At 40.6% G+C, this 16,289-nt stretch overlaps 1 protein-coding gene across 1 annotated transcript in view; it reads left to right on the top strand.

The window, feature by feature from the left end:
* LOC113139924 (ankyrin repeat domain-containing protein 13C) overlaps nucleotides 1-16,289 on the top strand; it is a 28,825-nt gene that overhangs the window by 9,349 nt on the left and 3,187 nt on the right. Inside the window, exons 4-10 of the mRNA XM_026323555.1 lie at nucleotides 6,503-6,588; nucleotides 8,327-8,372; nucleotides 9,389-9,455; nucleotides 10,755-10,899; nucleotides 12,225-12,356; nucleotides 13,031-13,192; nucleotides 16,146-16,225. Coding sequence (XP_026179340.1) covers nucleotides 6,503-6,588; nucleotides 8,327-8,372; nucleotides 9,389-9,455; nucleotides 10,755-10,899; nucleotides 12,225-12,356; nucleotides 13,031-13,192; nucleotides 16,146-16,225 — 718 coding nt within the window. The remainder of the gene's footprint in view (nucleotides 1-6,502; nucleotides 6,589-8,326; nucleotides 8,373-9,388; nucleotides 9,456-10,754; nucleotides 10,900-12,224; nucleotides 12,357-13,030; nucleotides 13,193-16,145; nucleotides 16,226-16,289) is intronic.

Below are 16,289 nucleotides of genomic sequence, written 5' to 3'. Positions count from 1 at the left end.
TCACTCTCCTCATAAGCTAGATAATAATCAAGCCCCTGTCTCGCCTTTTTTCTGCCCACACTCCCAGGTTTGCATTAAAAGTTTAAAATGTTCAGAGGAAAGATGAGCAAAAGTAATGATTTATCCAGAACACTCTTCCAATTCAGTATGTATATAAAAGCCTTTGATTTCAAATGTGTCATTATATTGACCGTGTAATACATCAGAATCAGTTTTATTGCCAGGTACAGCAAAGAACACTTTACAGTACTAGGAATTTGTCTTGGTGTGTGGTGCACCCATATATACAGATATGGAGTATGTACACAGTTTTAGAATAAACTAGAACAAAATTAAAATAAAATAAAAATAAATACTATATACAGAAAAGTGAAGAGTGCAACAAGAGCAGTGCAATTTAGAAGGTTAAAGTGAAAGTGACTGTCATATAGGGGTAACTGGGGTACTGGACTGGAGTCTCTTGCCAGAGGGGAGGGACTGAAAGAGTTCTTGTCTGGGATGATAGGGGTTGGCTGCGATATTGACTGCGCATCTCCGGGTCCTGGAGACATACAGCTCCTGCAGAGATGGGAGACCGCATCCAGTCACCTTCTCAGCAGAGTGGATGACACGCTGCAGCTTGGCCTTGTCCTTGGCTTCAGCTGCCGCAGGAAGTACATTCTCTGCTGAGCCTTCTTGGCGAGGGAGCTGATGTTCTGCTCCCATTTGAGCTCCTGGGTGATGGTGGTACCCAGGAAGCGGAAGTACTCGTGACACTCAGGTCACCGGAGTGTCGCAGAGGATGATGGGGTGGAGGGGGGCTGGGACCTTCCTGAAATCCACAATCATCTCCACTGTCTTGAGGGAGTTGAGCTCCAGGTTATTAGTGCTGCACCATGACAACAGATGGTCCACCTCATTCCTGTAAGCCGACTCTTCCCCATCAGAGATGAGGCTGATGAGGGTGGTGTTGTCTGCAAACGTCAGGGGTTTGACAGACTGGTGGCCAGATGTGCAGCCATTGGTGTATAGGGAGAATAGACACAGCCTTGGGTGGATCCAGTGCTGATGGTCTGGGACATGCTTTCCCAGCCTCACGAACTGCCGTCTGTCTGTCAGGAAGTCCGTGATCCAGCTGCACATGGAGTCAGGCACATTCAGCTGGGAGAACTTGTCTTTGAACAGAGCTGGAACGATCATGTTGAAAGCAGAGCTGAATGCCACAAACAGTATCCTGGTGTAGGATGCTATGGAGGGCGCAGAGGTGAGAGGTGTGGAGCTGTGTGAGTGATCCAGGTATGGAAATGGGGCTGCTGCTGATCAATGGCTGGTGGGGGGAGAAGTGGGGAAGGTCAGGTTTGTCCTATTGTCTTTCAAAGCGGCAGTAGGACTCATTCAGGCTGTTGGCCAGGCGCAGTTCGTTCACAGACTGGGGTGCTCTAGGCTTGTAATTGGTGATCGCCTTAAGCCCTTTCCAGACAGAGGCAGAGTCGTTGGCTGAGAATTGCTGTTCCATTCTCTCACCATATGTTGATTTAGCTCTTCTCACCTCCTTACCAAATCTGTACTTAGCCTCCTTGTATTTTTCATCACATGACAGCTGAACAGAGGTTGGTACTGTTCAGAAGAATGAATGTAGATAACTTTTAGTGTATGGATCCCTCAGAAAATGTGTAAGCAAAAGAATGTTTTGGTCATTATATATTATTAGCATATTATTGCTTACTACTAGCACTATGAACATAAAATTGCATTTTTGGGCCAGTTTTGTTTGGTTATGACACCAAAACATGCTATGCATTTTTTTCTGATCTAACTGATCAAATGTTAAAATGACAGCTACAATTAAGCAGATTAACACAATGTTTAAAATTCAAACATTATGCATAATGTCAAGTGTGATATCATCAGAATAACACTGTTAGGGCTCATTCGAGCAGCCATTTGGCACCAACACTGAATCAATCATCAGGTAGTTTTATCTAAGAATATTGCACTTCCAACCAAAAAAGTAATGTTATATCCTGTTGTTGTAAAAATACATGATTATGTAATGCATATATAAGGGTGTCTGAGTGTGATTTAAGTTTAAACATATGAGCTTGGATCGAAATGTGTCACAGACTAAGGTAAACATTTATATGAGCTCTTACATGAGCTAATGTCAAAAAATGTGGACTTAAGCATATTTTAAAAAAGCCCCCGATCTTACTGAAAGGCTTTTAATCTGGTTTAGTTTTAAACATTTGCAAGCAACTAAAGACTGAAAGCGAGGAAATTTCCCTGCACAAACTGCAGCACTCTTGCAGAGTCAGGCCTTGGAGGAGACTTTGCAAACGTCCGGTGGCTGAACCATGCTCTTGCAGTAGGTCGGCAGCAAGTCAGCTTGATGTGAAATAGATTTAACTGCCCTAATGTCAAGTTCCCTCACACAGGAAATGCAGCAGCCATAAAAATCTAACACTACAGTAGCAATGATAAACAGCTCTTAGCTCTATCATACAGTATTTTACTGTAGATGAAAATCTTCTTAAGTGCAATTACATCATTTATCTAAGTGCATTATTCACTACATTATTATATCTGCCTTACCTGCCTGGTCTTGCTGCTGGTTTTGGGTCTGTTTTTATATGTAATATGTTTTACATATGTCTTTAGTCTTCTCAAGTATTTTAAAATTATTTTTTGAAGCCTTGAACAAGAGTGGCAATATGACTTTCATTATATTTAGTATGTTGTATTTAATGTGATGATAGTAAGGCTTTTTTTGTTAATTGATTGAAGTCCATTTAGGAATAGCATTTCACCATCCAGACATTGTCGAACAATTCCCAAGCGCTGATGTCAACACCTGAGGTCTTTGCCAGATCATCACAGAGCAGTGTCAGCCCTTCCACAGGATGGGTCCCAGAGCCCTGAGGAGCTGTGTTATTGGGGATGAAAGTACAACATGAGTCACCAAATATAAGGCAATTCTAGTATAGTGCCATGTTATAAGAGTTGTTCTGACAAATTCTTTTAAAGCAGCATGGGTATAATGAATAAGCCTCTGCCGTTAATAAGAAATTTATTTAAATCTAGTCCTAACAGCATCTCTGATACAGATGTTTTTCTTTTATGTCTAGTCTTGTCTTTAGGACTCTTTAAGGTGTCTGAGTAGGCCAAACACATGTATCATTTAGCTGTGGTGAAGGCACTGAATCCAACTAGTAACTATGATGATTGATAGCAATGTAAAGAATCAGGAGATGCCTTAGAGGCCACATAGACCTGGGTGCCTAAATGGATGCAATGGTTGGCCATGTTCCATGATGGTGCACAAGTGAACAAGTTCTCGCCTTCTCACCAAAAAAAACCTAAAGTTTGTCAAATGCTGGAGGTTAGAGTGAGAGCACACCCAATCAGCTGTTGTTCCTCACAGTTTAGACACTTAGCCTGGGTGAGATGTTCTTGCTTTATGCGCTGGTTGTTGGAGCAGAGCGCTTTAGTTCACCCTCCGCTTTTGTTGGTCAGCATGGGGTGCTGAACCTCGTTTACAGTGGCTGGTGTGTACCCAGGTGACTCTCAGCGACCTTTACTGCAATGTGCATAACAAGAAATGGACCATTCCATTGTCTGGACTTCCTGTGGTTCCTTCTGAGGTCTGTGAATGTGGTCATCTGTTTTGAGGTCATGCAGCAGGTGGTCCACTGGTGTAGTTGGAGTGACTTTAACCTACTTATGAATTTGATGCAAAACAACAGACAAAGTTTCACAATATCTTAATATTTAATTCTTGATTTGTGTGGTAGTAATAACTGCCTGTTTACAGGTTGGGGTCCTGAACAGTCAGCCCCCTATGTCTGTAACATTACAAGGTAGGTGCTGGAACAATTTCGTCCACAATAATCAGCCCCTGTCTGTGTCAGGTCCCGATCCAAACAGCCAAGGAAAACACTTCTGACACCAAGTTGTTATGGAATTTTTGAGAAAATATAATATTCTATGGAGAATCATAAACAAACAATATTGAGACTATGTCTTTTATGTATTTTATTGTCTTTGCAAAAGGGTCATCCTGACAGAGTGCTAAAGCAGTCTGCCTAAGAGTGGCAGAGAAACAAAGGGCATTGTGAGATTTATACAGTATTATCATGATGGATAAAGAAGCTGCCGGAGCCAGTCCTTGTCACTGAGAGGGAACAGACTGATTGAGTCCTGAGTCGAGGCTTTCTAGACAAAAATGTTAAACAAGAACAAACGCGTGCCATAACAATGGTACGTACCAAGGCAATCTTCATAAAGTTCATAGGAAAAGAATATCTGTGTAAAGTTCATAAAGTACATTTTCCACTACATTAGCCTTGCAGAGCCCTTCCTCAGTTATTCAGTGTGAGCTGAGTCAACGTTTGTCAGGAGTCTTAGGAGCTTTGTTTGTTTTACAGTCAAACCTGGACTGAAATGTGTTAATACTGCAATATTTGATCAGCTTTCTGACTGTCAGATTAACCTTTTTGCTTATTAAGCAAGCTATTTTTTGACAGTGATGAATTTATAAAAAAAAACAAAAAAAAAAACAACTTCCTGTTCGTATGTTATTTATAGCCAGTGTTTGTGACTAATTTCCATTGATGTCAACCCACATTTGCTGCGACTTCATGCAGTTGTCATCTAAGTTTTGTAACTTATGACTTTCCATTTCAATAAGGAGGCAAAATGTAGCTCAGAGACAGATTTTGTCTTGTTTTGTTCAGGAAGAACTGTTTCTGTTCTCCCTTGCCTTCCACTCACGCAGCTGTGTTGTCAGCTTCAGGAGCCTGTTTGAAGGCTGCCACAAAATCATATTGGTTTCTGCTGGAATAGGGAACTGCTTTTCCTATTTGGCGAGTCCTTTAACTCTATGAGACAGTTACTGTAAGTGTTTTTTTTAGAGGTACATTTAAAACATATTTAAAATCTCTGGTAAATTATTATGAAAATAAAATAACCCACACTGCATTTGTGTAGGGAGTCTTGTAATTTTTAATCAGACAAGCTTCCCACACTGAATGTGGTGTAGTACCTTCAGTTATTTGGCCATTTGAGTGTTTTTAGATGCCTTGTAAGATGAATAGACCAGACCTTAGCAGTTTTAAACATTTGAAGCTGCATTTAGATCAGCCTGTCTGTGTATGCTACAGCCTTGCTCTACCACACTGGTGAATCCACAATCTACATGCATTAATACCACCACCATTAGTCCAGTTAGACTTGGAGACTAATTGTTAAATAGCAGTCTACTCCTGTCTCTTTTTATTAACTTGTGGATGTGAAATTACTGAACTCTTTCATCTAATTAATGCCAGGAACGTGTCCTAATCAGTATCTGGGTGAATTAGCACCAGCGTGGCGTGTCCGTTTTATTTAGTGTTGAAGCAGTTGGGATTGATTTCTCGGCCTGCGTTGGTTAGGTGGTCTGTGGGCAGATGGTGAGCTTGTACTCCCTTCCTTGTCCCACTGAGAGGCACTGAGGATCAGGAGAAGCCCCATCTAGAGCTTATCCACTCTGATTAGGCAGCTGGCCCACAAAGACACCTCTCGCTCCGTACTTGTATCTGTGTCAGTTGCCGTTTGTTTGTGTGAGTGAGTGTGCATGCATTCATAAGGCCAGGTTTTACTGTCAAGCTCCCAGTTGCTCCTAGGGAGTGCCAGTCAGACTGTACGAACAAGAACTTTGTGTATGTTGACTCATCCTGAGGAGCACTGTAGCTAGTTAGACTAACAATTACGTCATATGCCCACTTTTACTTCTGTTAAAATGTAGGCTGGTATGGGTGTTACAGGCCAGACATTTTCATTACTTTTTCCATGATTAATATGTGTCACAGCCATGTTCTCGTTTAAGGCCCTCTTGGCTTCAGTGAAGTTATGTCACTGAACGCACTGATGCTCCCACTTCCCTTATTATAACAGGAAATATAAGGAAATTAATGCTTGATGGTTGGGTGTGGATTTTTTTTTGAATATATTTTTTTCAAGCCTGTTTTATCTTTTGCATAAACAAGCAAATCTGCCGGAGCCAATGGCTTAAAGAGCTGTGAATGCTCTTTTAATGTGGCCCATCATAGTTAAAAGTCTCCTGTGAGTATTTCCTGTGTCATTAAGGAGGTTAAAGGCACAGCTCATTAGCAAGCAGCTCCAGATCTGCCAGACATGTTCTCTTTGAACTCCGTGATCCCTGCAGGCAGTGCGAAAGGATTGGTTTGATGAGCCTGGGAGTGTCTCATCTGGACCCAAGAAGTCAGCACCTTAAAAACTGCTTTCAGTCTTAGTTGCAATATTAACTTTTATATACTGTTTATTTTTTCTTTACTGAATTTTTGCTTGGAACAAGTAAGCAGCAAAGCCAAAATATTTTTTTTTTTAAAAAGTAACATTGTTTTGAGAGTTAGCGACATGATATTAAATCAACTTAAGTATTTTTTTAACACAAATTGAAAAACCTCATTGTTAATTTTTTAAACAACTTATTCTACTCTTCATCTTTTTTATTTTCTGTGTCCAGTCACAGCACTGCTGAGGAAGCTGAAGCAACAATCCAGGGAGAGTGTGGAGGACAAGAGGCCCAAGCTGCTGAAGGCCCTGAAAGAAGTATGTCGTTTTTACCTCATCCAGCTGCTCTGTCCTTTTTAATGCTACAACACCTCATGTCTTGGTACTGCTCCTTTTTTTGCCCTCAGCTGTTCTTATATCTGGTCCCACTCCCATTTTGTTCTGCATCTACCTGATTTGTTCTTCAGTTTTATTTGTTTCCTTGCAACCTCCTAGTGTTACATTCTTTTGAAAGTTCTAAACACTACTGACTGAGCTCAAGTAAATGTTTCTTTGTCCTTGTCTTCTGCTATTCACTTTATATCCTTACCACCTTAACCTCCCACTTGCATCCTCTCTTTGCTTCCTTTCTCTCTGATGTTGCATGCATGGAATCACGTACACGTGCACAGGGTTAAATATAGAAATTGAACATCCACAAATACACATGCATCTCTCCCAGACCTCTGTTAAGTCATTCACCAATTACAGTCAGCACAACAAAGCAAAGCCATGAGGGACACACACATTATCAAGTAGTCAGAGTCGGAGATGTGGTGTTCAAGGCTAAATGAAGCCTTAGTGCTTTTGTTGTTGCCTGGTATGATGTCACATGTGCACACAAACTGCAAACAGGCATGCTGTGCTGAGCCACAATTATCCCGCAGGGTTTGTTGTGGCTGTCTCCCTGACATGATGGGACACAATCGTCATATAAGCACATGCTGTAAACATTCAGTCACGTACAGGCTGTGACATACATGCTTTTCAGAACTGCAGGATGGGGAGACCACACTGTAGGCGTGATCACGTAGTGGTTTAAACCTCTAGGTCATCTGTGGAGCAGCACCACCCCCACAAAAGGGTCAGAAAGGAAGCAGATGGGCTAAAAGAAGACCAAAAGCTTCAAATTAACTGGAGTTAAAATTATTTGTGGAGTTAAAATTATCTGTGTGTTTTTACCTGTGTTGAAATAGGTCATACACAGTATAGGCTTGTTTCAGTGTTGTTTTCCCCACAAGTCTAAATGTGAATCAGTTTTTCATTTCTTTACAGTTTGTGTAATAGTCAACTGAGCCATGACGTGATGCTTCCTTAAAGATGAGACAGAGACACTTTTAAGATGAATTTTCTGTCATTATTCCCCTGACATTATAAATCTCTGTGAAATGGCCATCCCTACCAGCCTGACATCATCAGTGAAGGACTGAGACCAGCAGCAGTGATGATGACAGCAGTACATCCCAGGATAATTACGTTGTATTGAGTTGTGTCAGTCAGGCGTAATTTGTTACAGACAGACACAGATGGCTTGTTCACTCAGGTCTGTGTACGCTGAAAGATTTTGGTATATGGGTCTAAATTATTTTTTTGTCACTGGTTTTGTTGCATAAAAACAATCAACATGTTTCCTGTTTGACTCCAAAGAACACTCTTTCCATTATTTAAGGACAGGGTAGTTATTCTTGGTAAATCCCATAAAAAGACCAAAAACCAACATGAACTGATCCTACTAACCAGCGTCTTCCAAAGCCTGATACAGCTTGTTCCTGTGTGGCACAGATCTAAGTTGTTGTTTAGAACTAAGTGTAGCAGCAGGGCCACAGTGTTGAACTGGGTGAATTGTTCCTTCATTACCACGAACATGCACTGCTGAAAATAGTGCCCAACAAATTGACTCCTGTTTAAGTAACATCTGATACGAAGCATAGTTCCCAGCTGTTTCAGGAAGCTACTGAATCTTTTCTTCTCTCTATAGGTTTGTTTGTAATTGGGTTTTCTATCTCTTCACTTGCAGCTTGGTGACTTTTACTTAGAGCTTCACTGGGACTTCCAAAGTTGGGGTGAGTCAAGTTCTACCTTCAGGGGTTTTATGATAGTAAGGCTGACAGAAAAATGATCTATTCTGGAAAAAAGCCACATGTGCTCAGATTGGGGTGTAGTCTGAAATGTTACCGACATTTGAATATGACAGAATCAGTCAGTGTTTTTCAGCTGTTGGAGTCAAAAGCTGCTCCTCCTGCTGGACATGAAGTGACACACTGTTCTCCAGTGTGGATGCACCTCTTTTTATTACTATATTGGTGATATCAAGACCAAAACCAGAAGCACAATTTATTCTCCAGCTGCACTAAATATACACAAAAAAAATTCATTTTCGTACAATGTAGGACCTCACATATAATACAAATTAAGTATATCGCATATCCACTGGTGTAGATGTATTTGCTTAGTCTGCACAAGTGAGAGCCAAGAATGAATTCTTTGTACTCACCATGTCTTTGTAAATTATTGACAAGGTGAACAAGCTTATGTAATGAGCACAGAGTACTACCAAGTAGTACCAAGTGTAAACTGGTTGCATAACAGTGTATTTGTAATGAAGAAATGTTTTAAAGAAGTAAAGGCTTTGATGTCATGATAGTCATCCAAAAATGATCTTTTGTAGGTTAGGTAGGTTACAGATTTATCTGCTTAACAAAACATCTGGTTTAAACAAACACAGTTTCATGGGTCTGTGTCCTCATTTTGGAGGGATTTCTGGCCTATTTATGTGGCAGGGTTAGAGGAGTTATCTTTTTTTGATATAGTCCTTCTCATGAGCATTTTTGTCTTTTAAAATTCCTCTTGTGCAACGACAGAACAACAGGGGAAATTTCTTACTTACATTTAACATGGTGAAGTTCAGTCATTAAATATTTAGCTACAGAACTACATGTTATATGGTCCTCTAGTCTACAGCGCTATATGCTGCTGAAGCTCTGAAGTGGATGCTGGTCTTCATTATTGAGTGAGTCTTCTAAATATAGGCACTTCCAGGATGTTTCATATGTCCTCGCTCTATCCTTTCATGTTGCAGTGCCTTTGCTGTCCAGAATCCTGCCTTCAGATGCATGTAAGATCTACAAGCAGGGTATCAACATCAGGCAAGTGCTGTCAACAAATGTTACGCATTTAAATAAAATGTGTGAGGGTTTAAAGACAAGGAAATGCAATTCTACAGCTGCATTGTAACATTGTTTTGTGGTTCTGTGTTTCCTTGTGGAAATCACATCAAATAAAAGAATAATTCCTCAAGAAAACCTTTTATCGAGGTTCCTTTTAAGGTTTAATTATTTGGCATCTTGAACTACACACAGCAACTGATCTTCTTTTTCCTCTTTCTTCTCTCACTACCTCCTGTTTCCTCTCCTCAGCCTAGTTTGGGTAACTAGAGTGTGAAATCAGTGCCTGACAGTATGAGGAAGCGGAACGGCGCAGCCTTTCTGCACAAATCTTTTACTCCTGTGTTGCAATTTAAATCAGAGCCTCACAGATGGAGAGTTACTGTAGACACAAATATACTGCCTAGCTGATTAACAAAGGGCGTCAGCAGAAATTCGTCACTCTGATGTAGGCTGGCTCACAGTCACAACAATGAATCTACAGCAGGAATCCACATTGCTGTGTTTCATGGCTACAACTACAGCATATGCGCACACACATACACACACACACACGCACACACAGGTTAGAGGGAAGACACATTTCTAACAATCCAGGCAGGCCTTTATCCAGCACACACACTGATATTTCTGTATTTGTATCCTGAGTAACAGTATTGACTTAATCTATTTGAAGAATGAATCCAGTTCATACATGAATGTTTGTGACTCTGCATGGTGTTCCTGTGTGAGATAGCCTTGATGTAGAGCTTGTCATTATTCTCTGGAACTGCTCCGAGATGTCTAATTTGGTATTCAGAATGCCCTTTTATTTTCAAGGAAAGAAAGTGAGAGTGAAATGAAGAAAAACTCACAGCAAGGCCATTTACATTTTAGTGCTACATTGTGTCAGCCCTGTCATACCTGCCCGTAGCACCTTTGTGTTTAGTCCTCACAAGCAGATCAGTTATTCTCTTTGCTGTCATACCTCATTTCAGGATGACCCACTTTGACAAAGTTTAAAAGAAAAAGATTCTTGAAATGTGTTGTTGGTCTCCCGTGGCAATGATTACCATACACAGTCCCTTGGCATTCAGAGTAAAGGTGTCACTTCCAGCACAGATTTGCTTTGGCTCACAGTGTTGTGGGTGGCTTGGATCTGGGCAGAAATAAAGTCTTTTGCTGTCATCCTTTGTTTCTTTTTCTTCTGCGTTTATACAGTATATCTAATGTTCTCACATTAGACTCTGTTTTTGTCTCCCATATGTATATACATGTGTGTATGTATGTGTATATGTACAGGTTGGACACGACCTTGATAGACTTCACAGACATGAAGTGTCAGCGTGGGGACCTCAGCTTCATCTTCAATGGCAATGCCATCCCCTCAGAGTCTTTTGTCGTGCTAGACAACGAACAGAAAGTCTACCAGCGGATACACCACGAGGTGTGTGAGACACAAACACACAGACTAGACTAAAAGACTAAAGCCTTGCTTATAAACTGTAAAGTGTGCAGTGTTACATTACAGTCTGCGTTTAGGGTTTAGGCGTTGGATTTGGTCAGAGATGTACTGAAATATGTCATTTGGTCTAGTTAACATTTTCAAGCTCTGAATGTTCAGTTTGCTGTCGCCTTAGACAAAGAAAAGTCCTGGTATATTAGCTAGACTCATTTTTTTTTTTATCAGGAGCGGGGCTGAAAATGCTGAGTTTGTTCTGATGCTGATGCTTGAATAAAATGCTATTGCATCAAAAAAGTCCCTCCATTTCATGACAGTGTTCCCACATATGATATTTTTATGTAACCAAGTTTAAAATTTATTCCCAGGGAGACTCTAAACAAAAGCTGAGAGCTCACAAATATTTACAGCCCATCTCTGTAGCCCGTGGACATACTGTAGTGTGATAAGGCCAATAGGTCTCAAGATATTTTGCTTTAAAAGTGATTTGTTCCCTCAGCAGGAAAATAAAACTTGTATTTTGAGTTTGAGTATTTGAGTATAGGCGGAAATTTAGTGCTACACAAGTCTGCATGATGTTGATGTTCAGTTTTAAATGTGTAGCTAGCTGGAAAAAATATCATAATAAAATCCTGATATCATTGATACTTATGGAAGAGACTGGGATTAAAAATAAAACGACCTCCTAAGTCAAAATAATGAGATACTTGCTCCATATTCTGACTTGGTAACTCAAAATAACGAGATACTTTCTCAGTATTCTGATTTAGGCTGGGGACACACTTTTTAAGCCCAATTTCATGCCAGATTTCCCCACGACTGATTATTTGTCTAAACAATCCTCAAGTGTGTGGTGTCAACGTGAGTATTTTACTGCTCCTGATTGGGTCAGAGCCTCGATCATAAATATCAGTCATGTTTGATATTTACGATTCCTAGTTGGGGGAAGCTCCAACGGAATGCCCTCAATAGCCAATGAGAGCGAGCATCCCAGAAAACGTCACCAACTGGATGTTGTGTACCTTTATGCCTCACAAACATGGTAGCAAATCAAAACAAAACCAGCGCCAAAGGCGCGTGTGTAACAAAGTTGCGTTTGATCCCACAAGTTCTCATTATTTTGAGTTACCATGTCAGAATACTGAGAATGTATCTCGTTATTTTGACTTAGGGGATCGTTAAATTTTTCATCCCAGTGGCGGAAATGGGCTTCCACAGATACTGACCTCCCTTGATTAGTACTCACATGTTTCAGCCCGAATTGTTTTGCAGCTCATTTTGAGCATCCATGTCTGTTGATGCATCCTCAGGAGTCCGAGATGGAGACGGAGGAGGAAGTGGACATCCTGATGAGCAGCGACGTTTACTCCGCCACACTCTCCACCAAGTCCATTACCTTCTCCAGGGCGCAGACTGGCTGGCTGTTCAGAGAAGACAAAACGGTCGGTGTTATTGTCATATTATTCATAGTGTTATATTATTCTTTCCATCGCTGCAACTTCTCTAAGTCACAGCTCTGGGTCCCAGCTTTCCTCTTGGCATGGGGAAGATTGCAAGACATGGAAAGGAAATAATACACCAGGGCCAGCTTTCAGCTATAATATAGATCATATATTGCGCATTTTGTGTGACATAACTTAAACTGCAGAGTTATTTATTGATCCCTTTACAACTTATTTGGTCTGAAAAACAAAAAAAGACACACCTTTCTCTGCACTCTTATTGCACTTTCTAATTTCTTATAAAAGCAATAATAGGCTCAAAGTCACGTATCACAGAAATCAGCAGTTGGACAGGTCTGGACCGAACTGCTTCTTGTTTTTTTAACCTTTTTTTTTTTTTCATCATTTGGCCAAATAAATTGTGTTGCCGTTATGTGTCCTTACCTTGACCTATAAATATTTTTTGTCTGTTTCTTCTTCTTGTCTCACCCCTTAAATCTTGCTCTGTATTACTTAGGACTGTTGTTCTCCTATTTCCTATTCTATATCAGCCACACTAGGCAGGACAGGCAGTAAATAAATCAGGTGAAAGAGCAGTGATAATTCTAGGAAGGAACCACAGGTGAAATGGAGTCAGCGGAGGGACTTAAGTGTTTTTTATTTTCTTTCTGCAGGAGCGTGTGGGGAACTTCCTGGCAGATTTCTACTCTGTCAATGGCCTAGTGCTTGAGTCCAGGAAGAGACGGGAGCATCTGACTGAGGAGGACATCTTGAGGAATAAAGCCATCATGGAGAGCCTGAGCAAAGGAGGAAACCTCATAGAGCAGAACTTTGAGGTGAGTCTGACTTCCCATCAGGTGTCACAGCGACATGGGAAATGGGTATTCGGTCAAAGAATCAAGCTCACAGCCTCAGTTCACAGACATCATCACCCACAGTGTGATAGTTGGGATTACATCCTATCTTGTCATACATTGATGTTTTAAACCTTTACATTGTCATTACACAGAAGAAGATATAACAGCCAACATCTACATTGACTTCCTTAAAAAATACTGAATCCACACAAGCCTGACACATCTTAACCCTCTAACATCAATATCAATAATATCAATAATATCAATATAGATCAACATCTCCATAGGGCAATAATAACAATCAGTTAAAAACAACACAATCTGTGTTTTTTTTTTTTTTTCATTTTTAGACCCCACAGATTGTTTGTATAGGCCCTGTAAAGTTCAAAACATTTTTTAAATGTTTTTTGAATGTGCTATACCACTTAGTTGAATGGCAGCAAACAACAGATCAGGACGTGTGTATTTAAGGATTTCACCCATGGCCTTTTTGAACAAGTCTTAAACTTTTTCTTAGAATAAAACAGACAAAACAACAGCCAGTAGCACGCTTACAGCTGAAAGGCTGATTTCAGGTCACTGTTAAGAACGTCTTGGCAAAATTGAGAACCAGGAGGAAGATTGTTCTGTCGATAAACAACCTGTTTACTTACACCTGCAGCATAACCACCAGTGCAGCCCTGAAACTGTCCTGTCCCGCTGGAACCTTGGGGTAGGACACAAGTCTGATAGAATAAACCTCACAGCGCCCCCCCACTGCTGGACCAGTGCAGAGATAAATCCCATAGAAAGCACAAACTTCCTGCCAGACTTTGTCAGTCAACTTTTGCATGTTTTATTGACAAATTCCTGTCTGATTCCCGGCTGTCATTTCTTTGTTTTATTTGTTTCCAAAATAAGAAGAGAATGAAAAGCTGCTCCAATCACTTTTGTATTGCCAGGACTACTCCCCTCCCCCACCTATTCACTTTGTATGGATTTAAGCCCCAATATTGCCACCTAGTGGTGAAAGATATAAAGCTGCACTTTGCTCTTCCACCCACTGTCCCCTCATTACAGTATGTTCCAGAGTTTGCTTATGCAGCCCTTGTCTGAACACTGAGCATAAAGCCAGTCACGGTGAAGACAAAGCCTCTCAGCACTCACTAGATACCTTTTTAACTCCTTGCTTGTTTTTTGTCCACTTGCCCTTGTTCAGTGCTAGTCTTTGTCACATCACATTGTTTTCTGTTGTTTGTTGGTCTAACTATACTTATTTAAATCAGTGCCTCCTCTCCTTTCAACTAAAAAAAGCTGTGTTTTACTGGACTTGGGTGTTGATTTGGAAATAATTTCTCCTACAGTGGTGGGAAATGATATCCAGAAGTGAGTGAGAGGAAAATAAGCAGGTGCCATGTCGTAGCTGTGTTTACCACATCGAGGGAGTGCGGGTCAGCGGGGACGGGGAGGCTTTCAAACAGGGCTCAACACAGTTGATCGGGTGGATGAAGGCTAAAACCATTGAAACGATGGAGGGCTGGGACCATCACATCAGGGTCAAGAGCTGATTAGCTGAGTGTGAGAGTGAGCTTTTAACAAGACCACAGGATGAAAACACCTCAACATTTCTGTGATCAGAGCAGTGCAGGTGGGGCTGAAGGGAAGCTAAGAGACCATCTCCAATTTATTCGCACCTTGTCCATCTGACTCCTGGCACAGACCTTTCATCATCCACCACATTTTTTTACATTGCTCTGGCCTAGTTACCTTATTTAACCACAGCTTACAAAAGAGAGGTCATCTGGTGCAATCCCAGTTTCTGGAACCCAAATGTCACCAAGAACAGCAAGTTCATTCTAGATGAGAAATGATTTTAGGAGAAACAGAATGGAGAGTAATCTGTGTCAGGATCAGAAAGAACAAGTTGTTCAATATTAAAATAGACTGACACTGAAGGAGAACACTTCAGATCATTCTTCTCAGGAGGTTTAGGTTATTAGATGGCAGGTGGAAACTCCTGCATGTTTTCATTTGAGCGTTTTGAATAGAGCTCTCCTTTATGCTGCTCTGAAAAAAAAAAATGTGAGTGACAAGAATGATCAGAAGCACCCAGAAACACAAAGTCAGAACAAGAACAAAGCTTCAGATGGTTCTGTACAATATTTACAACCGATTTTCAAACTAAATTCATGCAGTTAGTTAAAAGTTACACCAGGTATTTTGCTCCAGCCATCAGATATAAATAGTCTTACAGTTTTTCATATTAAATTGGTCCTATTGTTAATCAACAGTGACTTAAGTATCTTCAGCATAATCTGTTTCTTAAAGCTTATACATCACACATACTCCATGAAGCTACAAACGGCAGCTTTATGGAGTAAACATAAAAAGGAAATTATTTTAAAAAATTCAAACTTTTGTTTAGAAGAATTTCTACATTTTCCTCCTCAGCAAACATTCATCCTGACAAGCTCTACAATGAAAGATCTGTTTCATTGCTCGAGGTGCTTCATGTCACTTTGTTGAAACATACACCTGTAAACTGTAAAGGATTAAAAGCAGAAGCAGTGCTGTTTAGGAAGTTTGGGTACTAGTACACAAATCTAGTTCAGAGCACATAGTTTTTTTTTTTGGGTATTGTTTTTTTTTTTTTAGTGGCGGTCAACAATGTTGCAGTGCAGTATGTTTGAGGCTGAATAGGCCAATCACTGGGTTTAGTTGATCCACTGGGGCCCTCTAGTGGCTTGTGTTGTGCACCCTGGATATGAACCATTGAAGGCTGGCATAATATTAAAATTATTGTACTCTTGACTGAGACCTTGCTGTGACTTTTGTCAGATTGGCAGGCGATTAGAAGTTTTATTAAAACACAGATAGGTTGACTACAAATTTAGACACTCAGACTCAGTTTAATAAGTTGTCATTTTGTTTTGTCTTCTGACCTGCTCTTCAGCCGGCAAGGAGGCAGTCTCTGACTCCCCCTTCACCCAACACTATATCCTGGGAAGAATACATCACTGCTGACAACGGAAAGTAAGTGTCTGATCCAAGGACGTTCTAAGACTTTCACAAAAGAAATCACCTTGCTGTCACTGAA

This window comes from Mastacembelus armatus, chromosome 4 (genome assembly GCF_900324485.2).
Source record: "Mastacembelus armatus chromosome 4, fMasArm1.2, whole genome shotgun sequence".
Classification (NCBI taxonomy): domain Eukaryota; kingdom Metazoa; phylum Chordata; class Actinopteri; order Synbranchiformes; family Mastacembelidae; genus Mastacembelus; species Mastacembelus armatus.
The sequence above is the reverse complement of the archived record's forward strand: the minus strand, read 5'-3'. Positions and strand labels throughout refer to the sequence as shown.